Raw genomic sequence first — 22081 nt, 5'->3', positions numbered from 1 at the left:
TTAAAGACAGTCGCATCATCTCTCATCTTATTTGTCGCTATCTGCAAGAATGATTTTTTATTAACTTCCAGGGAGCCGCTATCCATCAGGCATAGCCGCCAGACACCTGTAAGAGTGACGTAATTCCCTTGTTCGTTGATAAAGACTGCTAAGAGCCTATATCGCTACAACGTATTTTTTATTTTATTGAAGCTGGTTGATGTTTGGTCCGAGGAAGAAGTCACAGTAACCGAGCTCACTTGGCCCAAAAACAGCGTAAGGAGAGTTCGCTTAGCGTTTTTAAACCTGTCAGTTGTGCAGAATCCCAACATGCCAGAGCTAGAAGAACGGGGTAGTTAGTGCCACTATGAGAAACCCCAACCGTTGCCACTGTCGCTGACCTAGGAGTCGTCCAAATAAGAAGCAGAAGGCCGCAGCCCTAGCCGGTGTGAGTAGCATCTACAGCCGCTTCCACACCATCGTAAGTAGTGACAGAGCGCAACCGTTGAGAGCCAGCGTAGAGGTTTGAAAAGTCTTTAAAAGAGTCGTACTTGTAGCCGCCGCTGGAGGTTTTAAGTTTGAAGTGTTTGAAACATTTATTCAAAAGTTTGATACAGGTTGATCAAAAGATTATTAAAGGTCTTATTTTTTAAGCTAAGAGGGAAGACCATACGTCATTTTTTTTAAAGCTATGATACCAAAGCGTTACGGGCATCGAGGCAAGCGCGCGTCAAGATTCGACTGCTCCAACACACAAATATTGCCTTTTGCATGCATTTCACGTGTCAGTAGCAGTGCATGCATTTACCACTAGGCCAGAGTAACCGCAATTACTTGTTATTGCGGTCGAATAGCTCAGTTCAGAGGGAATCGCTTACAGCTGCTGAATTGAGTCCTTCCAGTTCGTCCTTCGTGCATGATCTGAATAGTCAAGAACAGTCAGGTGACGGTAATATTCTTGATATACATCCAAGTGAGTCTGTTTAACTGGACTCTTGCTCTGATAGCACAGTTTCAGTTGTTGAGATTAGTGAATGTTGTCTGTTTAAAGTTGACTCTATTTTCTTTCATGCCGAATCAAGTTGGTGCTTGGATGAGCTCAAGCTCATGATGGAGGGTTTCGATTTGTTTCATGCGATGTGAATCTGATCATATGTGTGTGTGTGTGTGTGTGTGTGTGTGTGTGTGTGTGTGTGTGTTTATTTGACTGTAATTGCAGTTAATGTGAACGGTTACTGTGTACGGATGCAAGCATGGTTACTGCAGATGACTTCATGTTCAGGGGCCTAGATATTGCAGGGGATACAGGTAACATGATGGGATCCAACGTCACTCCAGCGAATGTAATGCAGATACCAGGCTTAAACACCTTGGGAATCTCCATGGCTCAGATTGATTTCACTGCTCCTCTCTGCCTTAATCCCCCTCACACTCATTCGCGGGCCACAGAAATCTTGGTTGTCATGGAGGGTGCTCTCTCAGTCGGCTTTATCACCACTACCAATAAATTGTTCAGCAAAACGCTTGAGAAGGGAGACGTGTTCGTGCTCCCCAAAGGTCTGGTGCACTTCCGTGAAGTCTGCTGAGCTTCGATGGGCAGAGCTTCAATGGGGTAGAAGAGATGAGTGTATGCTGAAGCCCTACACACAGTTGCTGAAGGCCACCTTAACATTGACGAGCGATTACAGATGAAAACAAGAAGGTGCAATTCCAAATCCAATTGGAAGAGAAAGGTGCAAAAGGTACAGTTTTCTCCTAATATTCTTTTTTTTAATATGTGCAAAATAATATGTGGTTGAAAGCAAAATTCATTAGGATAATGCATTTCATGGAAGGGATACAGTTAATTGAGATTAAGGAAATACGTGACGAGCATCATATGTCAGAATAATATTATTACCGAAATGTTTGTATCTGGATATAAGAAGGAAAAATATAGAGTGAGGAAGTATAGAATTCCATTATTACAATAAACTAGAGTTTGATGCGATAATGCCTCGTATGTTGGCCTGAGATTAATAAGAAAGAGAAGTCGTCATAGCAATAACGGTTTGTTCGTATGGGAATTGTGTATGTTAAGGTCATAATCTAGTGCTTTGGATGAATATACTTACGGCTGGAGATATGAACTATAATCGATCTGTTATGTCACTACAGTTTGGCTTATCTAGACTTTAGTAGTTGAACTCTTCCATTAGAATACTACAGAGGAATAAATTGTAGAAACTTCTTGCACTACAAAAGATATAGAGAATATGATATTCTGAATAGTTGAATTTATTAATTGATTATTAAGTTATTGAGTGAAAATCAGATTATGGGAAATTCGTTATCCTTTTAAATCATGAATATAGGAATATTGTTTTAAGTTTAATAGGTGGACTTATTAGGCATGTGAGGAAATACAATTTATCTGGTTAAGTAACAGAGGATTATTGTTTGCACTTAAAAGTAGAACTGTACCCTAAGACTGCAGACTTACAGAGTAAATATTGTTGTGGGTGAAGCCATTATTGTAAATAGAATACAGAAGGGAGGATAATCCTAGAAATAAATGTCATCATCCCATATTTTCTATGCGGAAAAGTTAATTCTATGAACCTGGTAAAATTCAATGACACTGATAACTTTTATACCTTATCTTCTGTGGTGCAGGTGCAGATGAAAGGAGCCGCACAACTTCATTCTCCAAAACGTGGTATAGGAACCAGCGCTCTCTCCATTTCTACCACTCCTCTGTTGCCCCCAATCCTGCAATTGCATGCTTCGCCGAGGTTTTTAGAATGAATTTATCCAGTTTTCTAAAGGTCATAACTTCAATGGATTAGGACACTTGGAAAAAGCCATAGCAGTTGTCGAAGCCATAGCAGTTGTCGACGAAGCCATGGCACCTGTACATGCAGAGACAGCGAGATGCTTGCAGAGACAGCGAGATGCTTGTTCTCAGTATATACTAAAGAAATATACATGATAGACATTTGATTTTTTGATTTAATGCTAGCATTACTTGCACGCTAGATTTTTAAATTTCTAAATGATTTCTAAATGTGAAGCGCAAATATGATATAACCGTATGTTTTAGCCTCCCCGCCTCGGGAAGAGGCTAAATAAGACGATCGAATGGATTGTTGTTCAAAAAGTTTGGTTATTTGTCATAATAGCTACTTATTCGGGATGATAAGAAGCTCAATTTAATGCTAAAAACGACAATTCGATTCCTATAGTCCCTGGCCATTGCCAGATGGCAGGGACTAATAAATTAAAATAGTCGACCACATCTTTCAACCATTTAATCAAAATTTTCTTATCGTATCGAATTATGCAAACGTAGCCAATAATTACCGTGTATATATATATATATATATATATATATATATATATATAAAGGCCTGTTACAGCTTACATCCAGTTAGAAGTCAGAGGCGATCTATCTATCCTTCGACTTCCATTTATCAATCCTTTGACAAACAGATATCACTTTTTTTTTACTAATTTAAGATTCATTTTTTAAATAAAGTATGAATGTATAACATGGGATGTATCTGCACCACTGCCGACTTTAACTAATTAAAAATAAACCTGACTTTCATGACACAGATATCTAATTTTATCTTAGATTAATTAATTTTTTAAATCATAATGGGAAAATTATATTAATCTAAATTTGATTTTTAACCAGGAAAATTATATTAATCTAAATCTGCAACACACGAAATTACATCAAACAATTTACTCCAAGGTATTTCTTATTAGAACCAAAAGCTCATATTTTATCAAATAGAATAGTTAATAACATCATAGTTTTGGCACACGCTTGTATATTATTAAGCATGAAAAATTCCAAAATCATGTAGGTTTTAAGTAGTTTAGCTTGGAGGGTTGTTTACACAGCCCTGTAGAACAACAACTTGAGGTGTTACATTCAAATTTAAAAATGGGAGAGAGGATTTGATTGATGTTGCTGATAAATTTGAAGTCTGAAAAGCTTGCTAACTTATAATTCAATCTAAGTTCTAAGAGTATTGATTTCATCTTTCATTTTATGAATTCAATGTTTCTCATTATAAGAATTTTTATGGTAGAGATCCATTTGTGACCATTTATACTTGTTGAAACTAAACTTGGTTTATCCCTCTTGTATGTGTACCATTGCCTTTGCTTGCCTACTAGGAGGATCATGTTTGTTCTTATTTGCATTATTTTCCATCTCCACAATAATAATCTTCACTCGAGGTAAGTAACATGGGGTCATGGCGCTTCAAAAGGTTTCCAGCTAAGAGGAAGCAATTAAATGGACTTGTGAGCAGGGTCCAACTAAGAGAGAGCCTTGGTACCACCCTCTCAGTGTCAATTTGGCGGAGAGCATAGAGGAAAGTTGGACCATAGCAGAGACGATCATGCATGACAACAAGAACTATAAATGGGTTATCGTAGCTAACTCCTACATGATTGAAAACTAGAAGAGAGCCAGAGAGAAATACAACACCAAAACACACTATGATTTTGCTGATCACATAAAGAAATTACATATATAAGACTTAGATCACTAACTTCAACAAATTATTATTCAAACATGACACAACTCCAACTCATAACATAGGAATCAACGGTTTGTAGATTGACTCCTCGTAACTCATAATGACAACTATACATGACATGAAAGCATTACTTCCAACGCCCTCCAATTAGAGGAAATTTCAGCATAAAAGTGGTCTCTTAAGAAAAAATAATCAAATAATAGTTAAAATAATAAAATAAGAGGTGAATTTTGGAGGGAAAGAAGAAAACTATTTTCTTTAATTGTATTTTTGGCTTATCTCCTTATAGGCTTACTCAAATTGGTGTACACACTCGTTGAATGCATAATTAAATTTCACATGCAATGAGTACACATCATGGATACTTTTGAGATGACCTACATTGATATAACTTAAATATACATTAAAAAAGCATATTTAAAACGTTTTTTAAATGTATCTTCATTTTTTTTTATCAATGTGGGTCTTCTCAAAAGCATGCATGATGGGTACTCGTTGGATGCAGAATTGAATTCTGCATCCAATGAGTGTGTACACTTGAAATTTGAGTAAAAATATAAGGAGATAAACCAAACATACAATTAAAAAGGTGGTTTTTCTTATTTTCCCTCCAAAATATTTACATGTACCTCATTTTAAATTTAAAGGATTTTGATTGGTTTATATATTATGACATGGAAATTACGTGAAATTTTCATGGGCACTTTTAGGCTAAACTTTCCTCTGATGCCTTAACGCTTACATGTAGAAAATATAGAAAACACACATTATAACAATAAATAAATATTCGCCATATTTATCTGATATGGTCATCACTAGCATTCATATCCACTCTAGAATCTCACAGTTTCTGCTCTTTTCTTCACCACACTTTCGATCTTCTCACTTAATCCATTTAATACATAACCACTTCAAACCATCATTGATGTGCTTTGTATAATTTACGCTTCTCAACCTCCCGAAGCGAAATGGGTCAATTTCGATATTGAACCATCCTATGGAACTGCCACCATCTGTTAAATCCATGGCCCTCCGCAACCTTCATTAGTTATCTAGGATAGCATTTTGGATACAGAATGTCTTCAAAAAACAATTATACAACTTGAACTTGTATAAATAACATGTACTGATGCTCCGAGAGCATGACAGGTCATACCAACTTGACCTTATTAAGAACTACCTATGAATAATTCTCCTGGAGCACAACAGGTCACATTAAATTGTTGAATAGTTGACATTTTCTTTGTGGTTCTGCATAATTTGATTCTTGAATAGTATACAACTACTTCAACTCACACCACAAACTTGGGACACACAATACTATATCACAAAATCAACACTATATATATCACCATTAATATTTCTAAACTCAATGGCCTCCCAAGATCTTCACCGCCAATTTTCAACTTGACAAGAGTTATGAAAACGAAACCAATCTTAAAAATAATATTATGCTCTTGAACCCAATGCATAGTACATTGGAATCAATGGAGAAAACCTCTAGAAATAGTCAACCCCAAGAAGTGTTTCCTGTGCAGCAGAAGTGTCATAGATAAATTCTTTATGGATCGACTCTGTTACTTCCTTTTTCCGTCATCCCTCTTGTGATTTGGGAAATTAATCGGCATAACAATACTAACCGTCGGAACCACATGCGTGTAAAATGAAGTATTATAGAAAAAAAAATGAAACGTAGAGACATGGCTACCGTCGAATAGTATGGTCTCTTGTATCCCCAGTAGAAACTAAACCCCATCAATATACTCCCATTCTTTCCAATCAATACAAAACTCTGGCTCAAATTAAGTCTAATATATTTAATGGTGTTCATTCCAACATCTAGACCAAATGTTAAAATGCACTAAAGATAATCATTGAAAAAACAAACATAGACCAGAACTTAATAACAATGATTCTAGCTCAAATTTTACCAAAAAAGGTCCACCGAAATCCTCGAAACGCAAAAAATAGGATGATGGGGCAAAGTTCAATGTCTGATTCACTGGTTTCCCATTATAACAGATGGAAAATGAGCATACTCTTCTCAATATATCTAGCCCAGATCTTACCTCAATACGTTGAAATGGTTTATATTTAAGCGATTTCACATCCCATGCTCGACAACATTACAAATTTCGAGAAAGAGTTGGAGTGTGGAAACCTTGATTCTATCAGATCCGAATGTGTAATCAATGACAACTATCACTGTCCATCACAACATGTTGAAATTTCGCGCTGAGATTTCAACAAGTCACTACGAGTGAAATCTCTCGCTTCGATGAATAATGCAGAAATATCTTGAGCAGTGGTCACTTCCACGACTTTCACACCATCCTTTGGCTCAACGAACACTCAGCAGGACTGCTCAGTACTCTACATACAAGTTCCTGATCTGCAAAATATCCTCGAATTCACATATCTTCTATAGGGACACGTCCTGGCCAATTCTATAACAAGCAACTGAAAGTTCTTCTTTTCATATATAGTGGACAATCTAATTGCAACACCACTTATAAAAATAAATAAAATAAAATAGAGCTATATATCTACACAAAAGGAACACAAAACATAGCTATTTTTTCTACCACATCATAAATTGGCACACTCCTATACTAATTTATGTACAGAAGCAATGACACTTAAGGTTCCCTATCTTCTTAGCCTTCCTGTAAGGGAATCATGCCAGTACCTGCTCTGATACTATGATTGAAAACTAGAAGAAAGATAGAGAGTGATACAACACCAAAACAGAGTATGATTTTATTGATCACATAAAGGAATTACATATATAAGACTTAGATCACTGACTTTGACAAATTATGGCTTGAACACGACATGACTCCAACTCATAACTCAAGAATCAACAATTTCTATATTAACTCCTCGTAGTGCATAATTACAACTACACATGACATGGAAGCATTACTTCCAACACTACAACCTTTGAATCAGTGGCGTAGGGAAGTGGGTTGTGAGTATGTGACGAGCACATATATTATAGTGGAGATACAAGGCATGATATGAATTGAGGCCAGACATGCATCCATTTTGTGCATGATATCATGTTGCCACCTACCCTTTTATTAACATCATCACTATCCACGATTAATGAATGGGAAATGAGAACCGTGACCATTTGCTAGCGAAACTTTTTTTGGTGTTAGTATATTTGTGTATATTGGGATGAGGTATTTGTATTTAAAGTCAATATATGTGTATATTACGATGAGGTATTTTTATTTGAATGGTATATTTTGGAAATATTTCAAAATTTAATAGACAATAGTGAGCTTAATTATATTCCATAATCAGAAATATAAAATTTGTTGAGATTGCAACAAGATGATGGAGCTTAGTGAAAAGAGTCGCCTTCACTAAGTGGGCCCGCAGGCAAATTATGGCGCAAGTTCTATTTTTGACCACAGTATGAGTGATCACAGTGTGGGTGACCACAGTATGAGTGATCACAGTGTGGGTGACCACAGTGTAAGTGATCACAGTATGAGTGATCAAAGTCTATTTTTAGACTGGCTGTCAAAAATAGAAAAGTCAAATATTATTGTCTCATAATAATATTTGTACTATAAACTTGATATTATTCTCTTGGAGCACTTCAGGATGAGCTATGGATGTGGTACATGCAGATCCCAGAGGGAAATACGTGGTTACCTATGGGATGACTAATATTTGCATGCAGGACTTCAGTTAGAACTCAAGTGAGTTGAGTTTAGTGGACTGGAGGTGCAGTTGATGGAGTTGTGTTCAATTTAGCTTTGTTAAACTAGTTGTATTTAGTCTAACTGGCAAATAGACTAGAGATGAGTTGGGTGAATTAGTTATTAATTAATTCACAAGTTATTAACTCATAATGCAACTATAGAATACATCAGTTAACTCAGTTGCATGTCAGTGCATGTTCAGTTCAGCAGGGACATGTGTTAGAGGATCAGATTGCTATCAGTTGTGACTATAGTTGTGCATGATGATTTTCACAATCAGAGGGATTGAGTATGCCAATGAATTGGCCAATATCAAGAATTGTAGCCTGTGCTCACGTCCAACACAGTGTGAGTGATTCTTTGCAGGTGAAATACGAGTTTGGTAAACCATTCGCATCAATTCTTGAGCAGGTATTGAGCTGGAGAGGCAGGCAAGTAGTGGAATAGATTTGGAGATCAGATCTAAGTTGTATTGTGTGTAACAGGTGGAGCTGGTACTGGATTGCTTGTGATAGGCATTGTACTTTGTAATGTTACATGTTCTCAATCATTAATATACAGATAATGTGGGGTTTTTAGCGAGATGCTTTCCCCGGGTTAATATTGTGTCAATGTGTGAATGCTCTTGATGTTTTATTGTTATTGATGTTGCTATATTGATGATCAACGTAGAGGAGCTTATGTATTGTGTATGTATTCCGAAATAGTACATGATCAGGATAATCTCTGTTGAATATGTGTTAAATTATTCAAAATTTCTACAAAATTCATAAATATTTTCAAAATTTATAATCAAAATAAGTTCAATAATCCTTATAACTTACAACACAAAAAATTAAATTAAATTAATATAATTTAGAGTCAATCCAATTATATAGAAGAAATCTAAATGAATCTACTATCTGTAAGCAAGGAATGTAAATAAAAATTCTTCATTGTGAGTACAGGGAATGCAAATATTTTTCTTTATTACTTTGAACATATTTAGTTATGTAACTTGCTCGATGACTTGATAAAATGCATATACCTTATAATAATTAATTAAGTTAAGCTATCTTTTTTTTGTTTTGTTTTTTTTTATTGTTTGATGTCTTCATATGCTTATAATAATTAATGGATTAATATTCATTTATATAACCTGCTTGATTTCTTGATAAAGTGTAGCTTATTCTTTCCACATTTTAGATGCACTTACATGATTTTTTATTTTTTTTACTTACAGAGGAATCGGAAACTGGAGCAGCCTTGCAACTCGCGTTACACGGGGTTGATTCTAATCGCTACCGCTATAATCCCTGGGAAACTGCGCCCGCCTCTCTCCACAGCTTCGGGTTAGTCCGAGGGAATTGAATTCGTGACCTTCATTACGGAGCCCGCCTTTCTAACGAACTTCATCGCATTGTGATTACCAACTCGCCTAACCCCGTGGGGTTGCACTTACATGATTTATACTTACCACCTTTTTATATGAAAATTATATTATTAATAATTATATGTCATGTATCTCAAATTTCTTTTTCTTAATGTGTTTCTAAGAAAGAAAAGAAATGTAGCTTATATAATTTATTCAATTTTTAATTTCCTTGTTATTTCTAAAACAACAATATTATTTTTCCTACAAAATTCTTGGAACAAAGTAAACTATTAAACGAGAATTGTACCAAGTTCTCACTTTTTTGAGGTAGCAAAAAATCATCCGATTTTGAAAAGTATTAATTTAGAGTACACTTTTTTTTTGGACCATATTTTTGACACTTTAAATTTCTTATGTATCAAGTATGAACACATTTTTTAAATGTTAGTGATTTTCATGTTGGTTTTGAAAATCGTTGATGTAGCATCAACCCCTTTTTTTAAAAGGATTATTTTTGACACGTAAAATTTTCTAATGTATTAAGTGTGGATAATTTTTTTAAATGTTAATAATTTTCATGTGAATTTTGAAAAGCATCAACATTTTTTTAGGACATAATTTTGAAACTTTTAAATTTTCTTATGTTCTAAGTATGCATATTTTTTTTAAATGTTGATTATGTAATCATTTTTCAAGTTGTCTTATTCATTTTCTTGTTTTTCTTGCTAAGATGTTTATTTTTTAAGGGTTTTGAAAAAATGTGTTTATTGTTTTTCTTTGCAATATTTTTTTATAATGAAATTTTCAATTTTTTGCAAAGTTTAAAAAAAATAATAACGTTAATATTTTGATGCTAGGATTTTTTATATATCATTAATTAATAATTCAATACACAAAATAATTGTCACTAAAAAATAATAATTATAAAAACTTGACAAAAAATACATATTTTGCATATAAATATAATTAAAAAAAAAATCTATTTGAGGGCCTTTTCGTTAAAAATGACATGTTAAATAAAAAATTATTATGAAAAAATTGAATAAAAAAAGTTGAAGAAATAACAAATTTTATGAATTTTATATCCAAAGATGATGTCATTTTAAGTTTTTGTTTTCCCAAAAAAATTATTCAAATAAAATTTTAAGTAAAAATAACAAAAACAAAATTGAAAAAAATAATAAAACATACAATTTAAAAAAATAATATAAAAATAGAAATAAAATCCTTAAAAATAAAAATTATAAACATAACAAAAAAAAAAATTGAAAATAGAAAACATTAAAAATGAACTAAATTACAAAAAAAACAAATAAAAGCATTTAAAAAAATTAACATTAAAAAAAAACACTAAAACCAATTAAAAATTAATATATATAAAAGAGAAATTAAAAATAAAAATAAAAATAAAAAAATTGACGCCCATCGGGCCTTGATCGGGGCTTGGCTGATTCCGCGAATCAACCTTGCCCTGCCCAGGCTCGTGGCCCCCACAGACTTTAGGTGGGGTAAGGTTGATTCCCAGAATCATCCAAGCCTCGCCCAGGGTCGTAGCCCATGGGACATGGATGGGGCAAGGAATGACCAAGCCCCTCTTAGGTCTCATGGGTCTGCAGTTCCTGCATGATTCCGGGAATAGGCCAAACCCCTCCTAGGGCATGTAGTTTCATAGGGCTGGGTGCGACAAGGTCGATTCTTGGAATCGATCTTTCCCCACCCATGGGCTCATAGGGCCACAATTTTTTTATTTTTTATTTAAAAAAAATAATGATTTTCCTTTAATTCTTTTAAAATGTTTTTATTATTTTTAATATTTTTTTTTTTTTTTTTAATTTTTTTGTGCATGCAGCAAGACTCACCTAGCAGCCTTCGCTACTTCCTGCAACACCTCTGCTTGGCAGCCCACTTCTGCTGAGCTCCCTCAAGCCCCTCTGAACTGATGCATACCCTCTACGTGCGCAACTTTCCTCTCTCTTCTCTTTACTTGGCAGCCTCCTGTTGTTGAGATCTTCCACACCATGCCCCTTTTAGTGGGGGGAGACTCTTCCTCCCATCAAGGGATTGATGATCAAGAAGCAGCATTTGCATCTCTAATAGCAGAAAATGGAGCTCCAAAAGCTAAGCCATCCAATAGTAAATTTGTGAAGAAGTTAGCAGACGTACCAGAGATCTCATTACCTCCAACACTCCCCAGAAAAGCTACTATCTCTTTAGCTGAACATGGTTTGGTGGGACAATTTACAGGGTTGTGGCCTTCTCCCAGAGCAATCCAAAAATGGGTAGAGAGAAACTGGAGTGCAAATATACAAGGAAAAATAGCTATACGTTTCTGTGGAAGGGGATATTTTACATTCTTATTTGAAACTAAGGAAGATAGGAACTTAATATTCAGAAATGGACCCTATTTTATGGACTCAAGAGGCTTATATCTGAATAGATGGTCACCAGATTTTGATCCAGAGATGGATATCCCAAGCGTTGTTTCGATTTGGGTTAGGTTGCCTCATCTTCCCCTTCAATGCTGAGGCGATGAGTCAATGAAAGCAATCGGAAATGCGGTAGGCAAGTACATAGACAGATGTGAACCAAAAGACAATATGCATGCCTGTGCTAGAATTTGCATGGAAGTAAATCTAGGAAAAGGGCTACTGGAAGCTATAAAAATCAAGGTGGACCAATGGACACACATCTAGCAGCTGGAATACGAACAAATCCCATTCAAATGCAAGGTATGTCACGAATACGGTCATGTCACAAATAGATGTAGTAAACTAAAAGAAGTAGAGAATCCTGAGAATGTTGAAGCTCAAGAAGATACTTGGGAACAAGTAAAAAGAAAGAAACCCCATAATAAATAGGTCGCACCGAACTCCTCTCAACCCCATGAAACCAATGCAACAGAAGCTATTCCTCCAATTAATATGTCCCTTCCAGCAAACCCTTCCTCAAACCCATTCTAACTCCTAAGAGAAGACTTGCCATCCCCTTGTTCTCCTTCCCAAGCTAATGCATTAGCCATTATCTCATCCCCCACCCAGAGCCCATCCTCCCCTCCACCCACAGTTGACCGAATACAAACAAAAAACAAAGCAAAAGAAAACACTAAGCATGGAATCAACCTAAAAAAGTAGGAAGGAAGTCCAACAAAGAAATAAGAGATGAGGTAGTAGCAAAAGAAATGGCCATAGGCACTCAATAGCTAATGGACTCCTTCCTTGGCAAACAAAAGGGAAGTAGAGAAAAAAATCAACAAAAAGAAAAGGGAGGGACTCACCACAAATTTAGTAAATAATGATTACGGTCTCTTGGAATAGCAGGGGTCTAGGATCCGCTTTTAAAATCAATGCAGTCTGAGACATAATAAAACAAGAACAACCAGACATTCTTATGATCCAAGAGACCAAAGTCAGCAATCAAGAAGTTCAAAAAATGATCAAAACACAAATTTTTTTTGAAGGAACAACCATAGACTCTAATGGAGCCTCAGGCGGTATATGTACATTGTGGAACAAATGGAAATGGGAACTTGCCAAACAAAAACTCAATAATTATTGGGTAAGAACAGATCTAAAAAATAAGAGTACAAACGAAGAGTTTAGCTTCATAAATATATACTCTCCAAACCACTATAGAGATAAAGCTCAATGTTGGAAATCAGTGAAAGAAGAAGTTCAAGAAGGGCAAAGAGGCAAATTAATTATAAGAGGGGACCTAAATTTGATTAGAAATATAGATGAGAAGCTGGGAGGCAACTATTTCAGCGATCCCTCAAGAGCAGCGCTGGAAGAACTCATAGAAGAGCACAAACTACTTGATATACCTCCAAGTAATGGAAAATTTACCTGGAGCAATAAAAGAACGGGTGCACACAACATAAAGGAAAGACTAGATAGAATCATGATTCAAGAAAATATAGCAACAACCTTTTCCACAGTGAAAAGAAAAATAGTGCACACTTCAGCTTCCGACCATAAGCCTGTTGTGTTGATCTTGGATAGGCTGGAGAATCAAGGACCGATAACTTTCAAATACAACAAAATGTGGGACAACAAGGAAGATTTCGGTAAGCTAATAAGGGAAAGTTGGGAAAACACTGTAATAGGCTCTCCTCATTGTGTATGGGAAACTAAGCTAAAAATTTTAAGATTTCAACTAAAAGCACGGGAGAGAGAAAATGCTCTCAAGGAAAAAAATAAAGAAATAGAACTGCAAGAGAAACTTAAAAATATGAGCAAGGAAAAAGAAAATAATCAAAATAGCGAGCAAGAGTATGCACATGAAAAAGAAATTTTCTTGGATCTATACAAGAAAAACAGGCAAGAGGAGGAGGAAAGTAGGCAAAAGATGATCTCCACGCTTATGAGACTAAAAACAATGATGATCTCCTCTTTCACTACACTTGACCCACGATGGCATCACTCTATTCACTTGTATACTCGCAAAAATCCCAAAAAGGCAATTTTCCCAAAGAGGATGAGAAGCTTCGTGACCTAGAAGCTTCCAGAGCGACAAGATGGAGGTTGTTTGGCATAGATGAGGTTGAATTCTCCCAACTTGGCCTCTTGGTCTTATCCCTATGAGTTACCTCCTTGAGATAAGGGCCTAATCCTATCTTTGGAGAGGTCCTAACTCCCTTTCCCAACCTATTTATTCATCCTCTCCCATTTCCAAATGGTTGGTCTATGTCTATTTGCACCTTTATGCTAAGATTGTGCCTATATGTTACTCATTTGGCTTGGAGGAGTGCTTGGAGAGCTTAGCTTGGACTTGGAATATATTCATTCAAGGAGAGAATATCAACATCAAGGCTTGGTTATATGCTTCCCTTTATTTTCTATTAATATACAACTCCTGGTTCATTTTCCCTAAATGTGTATGTTCATGTATCATTTAGCTTAACATTCCTTGATTAGTTAAGTAGGTTTCTTTTGAATATTCTATTTGTATTTGCATGCCTTGTTGTGTCTTGATCTCTTGTGCAGGTGCATAAACACTAAGAGCAGCAGGAACGAGCCCGTGACACAAGTGATTCAAGGTCTTCAATAAAGGAGATCGAAATAGCATCAGAACAAGGTAGGCCATCATCTTCATCTCTCTTTTCAATTGAAACTTAGGAAAGTGTCTAGTAGATTGTCACTTCGATCGCTAGACCCACTCATTGGCTAGAGGGACTGTCTCTGTCCAAAAAGAGGATTTACCTAGACAACAAGATGGAGGATGCAAAAATTGTGAAACATAATGATTTTCAATTTGTGCGGCAGAGTGATGAGGAGCCTTGAAAGATACGTCATTATTCTTATCGAAATTGGAACTAGCCTTAAGGCTACGAGAACTTGACATAACCATCAGCTAGGGATGAAGTGCCTCGACAACTTGGGAAAGTTCAAAATCATCAGAAAATAAATCATCAAAGACCGATGACTTAGAAAAATCAACAATGGAAAAGTCAGAGTTGTGACCAGATGAATGGGTGAAAATATCATGACAACCATGATTAGAAAGTTTAAGATCATAAATAGAGGCATCCTCATGATATGACAAATCATAAAGAGGGGAAGATTGAAAACAAGAAATTTCAGCCTCTATTTCTTTAGAATGATGAGATGGTGGATTGGGAAGATCAAGAAGAGAATATTTTTCCTCTCTACATTTGGCTAAAAACTGGACATCCCACGAGTTCTGAGAGTGATAGGAAGTAATAATATCATAAAAAGGTAATTCTTCCCGAGATTCAACAGGAATGACAAAATTGCAGAAAATGTGGGGATAATGAGGGAGAGGTTCGGAAGGAAAATAAACATCCTTCTTTACAATTTCTTGTTCAGATGTGGACTCCCACACATAGTCATTGTAAATAATATCACAAGTTTGTTGCTCAACACCAACTCCATCCAAAACTTGATCCTCATGAAAATCAAGAGAAATATTCGAAACGGGTGAACACAACAACTCACAATCCGGAGGACCAAAGGAACCAAAGGTTGGAGGATAAAGAGATTACACTTCATCGCAAACACTAGGTTTGCAGTCCGAACTTGTGATAGAATTCCAAGTATATGTGGTGGAATAAGATGGTGGTAAATCAGCAGATGAATTCTCAATTTCTCCCACCTCAACCTTCTAAACTAGAGTTGTTTGATTAAAAGGAAACAAAGAGCCACTTGGTACAACAACCTCATCCATCGTAGATTTAGAAGCTCTAATACCAAGGTATGTTGGTAGGCTTTTGAAAAATTCATATTCATCTAGATTCATTGAAATGTCAACAATAAATTCGAATTTCTCTTTCACTATAGGCAAATCAAAATCATCTTTAGAAAATTCAAAACAAAAATGAATGAAACGATCGTGAAAATCATCAAGAGATTCATCAAGTGCTTTTCACAATCACATAATTTTCTTAAACACAGATTTTTAATCATACCTATGAAAGGCTCGTAAATTTATGTGGCAAGATGATCGAAAGAGTGAATGGAAGTGATTGGCAGTGTGTAACACCATTCCTTTATGTTCCCTTTGAACATGAGAATGAACAACCTACAGGAAGCATCCTTGTAGTGAATATTATGTTTTGTGTGAAATTCAAGAAAACAAGTGATATGATCAAAGAAGGTTTTTTCACCCTCACCATTGAATTTAAGATTTGACAAGTCATCAATGATTCTTGTCGGAACTTCCAGATTTGCGGTTCTAGAAAAACATGTTGGGGTTCTGATTTGGGGAGAAGCCATTAATGAGTGTGGAAAGTTCAAACAAACTTCATGGGCTCATCTTGTCATCTAGCCCTCCTTCTAGTGCCAGAAATGTTGATGGTGCTAGACTGGCCAATATTCATGGGATCTCCTTGATATTAAGTCCCAATTAGACCTCACGCTGTTTGGTGTAGGAGTCCCATCCGGAATATTGCCTAGTTACCGATGCAATGGGTTTAATGATATTCCTTGGCTGCAATTATGCATAGAGTGATGTATAGTGACTCTGGTGAGAAAAAGTGTGTGACCCTATGGAGAGACAAGTGTGATGCGTGAAGGTTTTGCCACGCAGAAGGGAAAATAAGTGAGCCCCTTAAAATCTTGTAATGGTACGAATATTGGAAGGAACAAACGAGCATAATGACATCATAAGATAATATGCGAAATAGTTCACAAGTTAACATTGATGAATTAATACAATGACACACATTCAACAAGATTTGTACTAATGCAAATGAAATAGTTCATAAGCATAATCATAAGTTGAATAACATACATTGCAAACATAACAAGAGTAGTCCTACTATATTTACAACATATGCATGAAAACGTGTCGGCTTTGAGTTTTTGTTAAGTGAAAGTTCCAATCATACATACACCATTGATGAACCACTAGCCCTAATAGTGGAATGTGAAGTCAACATCGCCTGCTCCTCCAAGTAAATATACTTCCTCTATGCTACAGAGAGGCCAAGACTCTCACAAACTCCCAAGGCTTTGATTCTAAGCCTAATCCTATCCAAAATCTTAGCTCCCAAAATCCCTTTACATGAGTTATGAGGTTATATGTATAATAAGAGGGAGTGACTCTTCAACTCCCCTTTATGATTTTTGGATTACCCTCATGACTCTTCAACTTCTTTACAAAATAACTCATTACATTACATCATGACACTTCACATTCTAATATTGACACTTGGAATTCCACTTACAAATTAATTACAAATAATATTACAATTTACACTCGTACCCATATAAGACAAAATATGGTAGATCCAACTAGACAACCTAACCAGTCAAAACACTATCATGCTTGAGTTTGGGAAAACTCAAGCTCAACAACTTCCAATTGTTGTCTCTTGGTCACGTATCGGTGCCAAGATTGGTACTATACGATGACATCCCCAAAATGTGTGATGGTGTTGGGCTGGAAGCAGACTATAGCCTCCATGGCATCTGGGTACAATGATTTGGAACCAATTTCAACTTCCTTATGAAGCATGAGCAACATTGTCATTACTTGGACAAGGCCACCGATGTAGTTCTGCATATTCTGTCTATTCACCTCCAAATCTTCCTTGGTGGAAATTTGTCTAAGTTTCTCCAAGTATTCTTTTATCTCCTTCCCAACTTGGTTTGTAGGTTTGGACTCAGTGAGTGTGCCAACTAATGGGATCCTGTGGGACTTCACCAAGAAATCTAGACTGTTGTATAATTGTGCACACGAGGCTTGAATGTAACCAATGAATGAGGCAAGCTACTCATTGTTATGGATCAACATCGACACCTCTTTTTTTCCATCTCTACCCATTGCTTCATTTGATTTCCCAAGTCAAGCGGTGCCCCTTTGTATCACATTGACCATTCATGCGCGACATCGACTGCAACTTGCACATTTCTTAGAGCTTTGACAAAATATTTACACTGCTAATGTAAGCCATGCACGTGGACAACTGCCTTATGCACGGTAACAAGATGCTTATAGACATTCTGCATGGTCTCTCCAAGTGTCAATACTTAACCAAGTATCGATGCCTTCATTTCCTCCAGATGGACGTGTGTGGAAACTATGTTTTAAGTTTTTGCATGAAGTTGTTCAACCTCTTGCCTGACAACCTGCAAGTTATTTTCAAATTGCTTGTTCTCAGCCATCAATTACTCAGTGTTCGAATTTGTGCACCTGCGAAGGCCAATTTGGCTATGATAATGGTACTAGGATTCTTCCTAATGCCGACCACAATCACCCTTTCTGTCATAAAAGCAGGAGATGCAAGATCATCTTGAAAATGCTTCTTACAGGCTTGTATAATCTTCTTCTAGAGTTCATCACATGATAGATTATATGTGTCCATAAAGGAATAACTTCACCTTCCTTGTCTGGAGTTGACTCTGCTGTTGGAGGTGGTGGAGACTGAATGATGACTTGTTGTGTGCTAGGCATCAGGTCGACATCTTGATTTTGCATCTCCGGTACATCCTCTATGTCTATGATATCTATCAATTCTTAAACCCGTTGAGCAAGCTCCTAGTCCTGCATATGTTTGCTCTCATCCTCTATTGGTTGTTGGTTTTGTTCTTTCTCTTCAACTTATTTCCACGTTGTTTCTTCAGCTATTACGCTTTGCCTTTCTTCTTATTCCTACTTTTGCTTCTCTTCTTATTCTTTCTTATGCTTTTCTTCCTCCAGTCTCCTATGTTCTTCCCTCTTCCTCCATTCTTCTCTATGCATCCTCCGTTTCCTCTTTGCCTATGTTGCTAAAGTTTCTTTCATAATAGCTAGATCCGCTTTCATCTTGTGGATTCGTTCTCCCCCTCGACTATAAGCAAACTTTCACTTTCCCTTATCCGACGCGGGGTCACTCCCTTATGCTGGCACTACTTCTGGAGTAGCTTCCTTCTGTGGAGTCACCTGTGAAGTTCTTGCAAAACTGACCAACTCGTGGGACTTGAAGGCATTAAAGCAATTCTGCCATGGATCCTCCTGCTAGTGAAATCTCTCGTTAGGACACTGAAAGTGATTTCTCGCACAATGGTCTTTACAAAAACCATGGGGATCATACATATTAAAGTCTCGAGTACTATATGAAAACTTATCGATAGCCTTTCCTTTAGCATCCGTGACCTTCGGGTTATTTATCTTGTACAATCCAATTTGCATACGAAGAGTTGGCCAATGTGCTTTCTTCTTCCTATGTAAATTTGTTGAGAACACTGTGGAGAGATGATATGAAACTTCTTGCATGGGAAGCTTGTCAGTTGCATACCTTGGTAAAATATGTGATTACTTATGACATCCAAACATTTTAACTAAGGTGTCATCCCGTGAGGCAAACCAATATGCGATCTCTAATACTGCTTCAACTTTCCCACATGACATGCATGATGGTTCCTCCTCAAAGATCATCTTGTATAGAAGAATGAGGAATTGGTTAGTTAGCTTCTCCATTACTCCTCGATGGTTGCAATACGAGAGCAGTTTGCAATGAATGTGTACGACAGGGTCTCGAGGTGTCCAAGTCCAGTTCATGCCAGGGAATGCATTATGTGCACAGATTGCATCCAGTAATTATGCAGACATATAAAATCTCGCTTGGCCTCCCTTGGGAGGGTTCATCGTGTTACCTACATGGATACTTAATTTTCGAGCCAACAAGTCTGACCAGTTGAACGGCTTCCCCTCCTTCACAACTTGGTTCAATAAGATTTGCCACCCTTCAAGAAAGGTCTCTATGCTCCACTGACCATAGATTTTGCAGCCAAAGATGACCAAAAATTGATAGGCCCTCATGAGAGACTCTGTGTTATAAGTATTGGTGGGTATCTATCAAAATTTTTATTTCTCTTTCACTCAACATTTAAAAACATCTTTCATTCCCATATAGTTGTTGGTGGTATAGAAGTATGAATCCATGAGTGTTTCTGGCTTGGGAAAATGGTACATACGATGGTAATATGCTACCAGGAAAGTAGCAATATTTCTTCTGCAGGCACTACTCAAAGTCATGGTCTTCACATCAATATGTTAAACAATCTAGTTGATAATATCTACACATGGGAAGGTTGGATATCTACATGCAATGCTTTGTAACCCTAATTTCTAGACATTTATGTATACGTGCCAGTCATTTAGATCTTCTTTGAAGCTATTTGTTAAAAAAAATTTGTTTACTTTCTTCCATGTAAGATCCGATTCCTTCTCAACATATAGTTGAATGGCTAAATATACTACAAAATTTACTAGCATACTCTCAACTGCTTCCCCGATATTGCTTTCTGTGGTGTCTTTTGAGGTAACTCTCTTGGGTGCCATGATAATAGTGACTACTAGAGATAATTTCTCAACAATTGTGGTACTTGTAAAAAGTAAAAGGCACTCGTGGCACGAATAAATTAGCTTTTGCAAGTCCACTTTAAAAGAAATATTAGGCAGTAAACCAGTGCATTGATGAGAGATATTGCACAATTTTCAAGAGCAAGGGAGGGAGGCTAGCTAAGGGAACTGTGCATTATGCAGTCTTAGCATCAAGTGATGCAACCTGAGGCTTGAGACTTCGCAATGCACAGTTCATCCTAGGTAGTGATAGGGAGAGACTGTGCATTGTGTATTCTCAGTGGCCAAGGTGGTAGGGCTGAGCCTTGTGAGTGTGAAATGTGCAGTTGAGCCATCTTGTATTGCACATTGCGCATTATCAGAGGCCAAGCTCTCAACTTGAGCCTTGGACTTGCGTAATGCCTAGATGGGCAAGGAAATGCATGGCCAAGTGAAGTGCAGATTTGCTTGGTGATGGTGAAGGAAACAAGCATATCTAGGTGATAATGTAAGTTCAAGTATGGATATGACTAAGTATGGATAGATCAATCTGAATTATGTGCATAAACTCAACAAATGGAAGGAAAAACAAATATGCAACGTAAGTTGCCGAAACGACGATCACTGGTGTGCACGAACAAGAAAATTGATGCGACACTTATGAAAGGCGAACAATAAACTAAATCAAAACTTCTACAAGCTAATACAAGATAAAATTCTAGCAACCATGAAGGGAAACAAGAAAAACTACACTCACAGAAGCGAAATACAAAAATTGACAGATAAAATGCAAAGACGACTAAAGAAAAACTCACTCAGAAAACCGATGCAAACTCCACGGAAGGCTCCTTGATCTCCCTTTGAATGCTAGAGCTCCAAGATCGAATGTACAAATGAGCTCTGGAGGTGTCAATTAAACAGATTTGTACAGATTAGGATTTATGACGGGCATTCCTAAAATCCAAGAAAAGGCAATACTTTGAAGAAATTTTTAAAAATAAGGATTGTGTCACCTTCAGGAAACTAACGGTGAATCCCCTTTTTTTAGGTATTTCTTTTTCATTTTTTTTTTTGCTTTTTCAGGAAACTTTCCATTCACACTGCCAAGGAAGATTGCACAATTCTGGAGTACTATGCAACTTCCTAACTTAGTGCTTCATGCAGTTTATGAGCACAAGGGATGGATTGCACCTTTTCTGAGCTTAGTGCTGGGTGACCATCCATGACTGCGCAATTCTCAAGCTCAAGCCTAAGCTGCTATTCTAGATTGCACAGTTTTCATCATCAAGGTTGGCTTGCTTTCCAAGATTGCACATTTATGGAGTAAAGCCCAGGACTGCTGCAAGGTCAAGTTGGAAGGTTAGCTTGTGACTCAAGAAGATCAGATAAGTATGAAATCAAGCAAACACAAGCACAAATGAATAGAATAAGTCAAGCTCAAACCATGAATACTTGACGATAGTCAAAGATGAGCTCGTGTAAACATAAGAGAAAGATCCAAAATCAAAGTATAGACAAAATTTTGGAGAGTGACTATAAGAGCTACAACAAATCCTCAATTTAAATTATATAATTTACACCATAAAAATTTTCAAAATAATAAATACATATCAAAAACATATTTTAAATAATTAAAAATCACATTATCTCTTAAAAAAATACATATCATTAAATTCCAACTTAAAAAATCACCGACATATCTAATTAAA

General features: G+C 36.5%; 1 protein-coding gene across 1 annotated transcript; it reads left to right on the top strand.

The window, feature by feature from the left end:
* The first annotated feature begins 1232 nt into the window (after nt 1–1232).
* On the top strand, nt 1233–21519 carry LOC149152769 (germin-like protein 1-1). The gene is made up of 3 exons (XM_089443599.1): nt 1233–1536; nt 9459–9567; nt 21456–21519. Exons 1-3 carry the CDS (start codon nt 1233–1235, stop codon nt 21517–21519), a joined length of 477 nt encoding a protein of 158 aa, XP_089299725.1.
* The last annotated feature ends 562 nt before the right edge of the window (nt 21520–22081 follow it).

This window comes from Pinus tabuliformis, chromosome 9 (genome assembly GCF_031772625.1).
Source record: "Pinus tabuliformis cultivar Carrire ecotype Pingquan chromosome 9, CPIR1, whole genome shotgun sequence".
NCBI classification, from domain to species: Eukaryota; Viridiplantae; Streptophyta; class Pinopsida; order Pinales; family Pinaceae; genus Pinus; species Pinus tabuliformis.
This window is presented reverse-complemented; position numbering and strand designations above follow the sequence as displayed.

What these genes read in the sequence shown, in the direction of transcription:
- LOC149152769 (XM_089443599.1), top strand. Translation starts at nt 1,233, where the DNA reads ATGGTTACTGCAGATGACTTCATGTTCAGGGGCCTAGATATTGCAGGG. An exon ending in CGTGTTCGTGCTCCCCAAAG is followed by an intron (nt 1,537 to 9,458) that starts GTCTGGTGCACT and finishes TTTTACTTACAG; the next exon opens with AGGAATCGGAAACTGGAGCA. An exon ending in GCCTCTCTCCACAGCTTCGG is followed by an intron (nt 9,568 to 21,455) that starts GTTAGTCCGAGG and finishes TTGCTTTTTCAG; the next exon opens with GAAACTTTCCATTCACACTG.